The 465-nt window shown below is 40.6% G+C and overlaps 1 protein-coding gene across 1 annotated transcript in view; it reads right to left on the bottom strand.

Annotated features, from left to right (window-relative positions):
• LOC119591158 (glycine-rich cell wall structural protein 1.8-like) overlaps positions 1-339 on the bottom strand; it is a 742-nt gene extending 403 nt beyond the window's left edge. The window contains exon 1 of the mRNA XM_037939868.1: positions 200-339. Coding sequence (XP_037795796.1) covers positions 200-339 — 140 coding nt within the window. The remainder of the gene's footprint in view (positions 1-199) is intronic.
• Positions 340-465: the final 126 nt, after the last annotated feature.

Genomic DNA, 465 nt, shown 5'->3' with positions numbered 1-465 from the left:
CCGTCAGCCTGGCATAAGACAGCCAGAGTTGACACGCCAATCAATGCTAACGTCACCTTCTGTAAACAAAATCAAGGGCTATAAGAACAACTGCAATAACAAACACACATTTTCGTGTATCCCCTTTCAATAATAACTTGTTTTCACCGACTCAATCCTTTCACATATTTGAGTGTTTGTTCTTGAATGCGTTACTAACCATGTTGCTACTGAGAGAAAACTTGTCACCTCGACAGGCTCTACAGTGTTATATACTGCTCGGCCTGCTCGCTCGCCCGTTATATCAGGTACCGATACTTTCACTCGTTGGAAAATTTCCTCACTATAGGAGCATAACATGTGATATTCGGTAATTTGATTGTCCGTAATGTCCGTAAGAACAGAGTAAAAATAAAATCACTTACACAGGTGGATATATTTCCTGTGGTTGTGACTCCTATCTTTGAGTACACGTGTTCATGTATG

Source organism: Penaeus monodon, chromosome 28, assembly GCF_015228065.2.
Source record: "Penaeus monodon isolate SGIC_2016 chromosome 28, NSTDA_Pmon_1, whole genome shotgun sequence".
Lineage (NCBI taxonomy): Eukaryota > Metazoa > Arthropoda > Malacostraca > Decapoda > Penaeidae > Penaeus > Penaeus monodon.
Note: the sequence above shows the minus strand (reverse complement) of the source record. Positions and strands in the feature narration are given on the sequence as shown.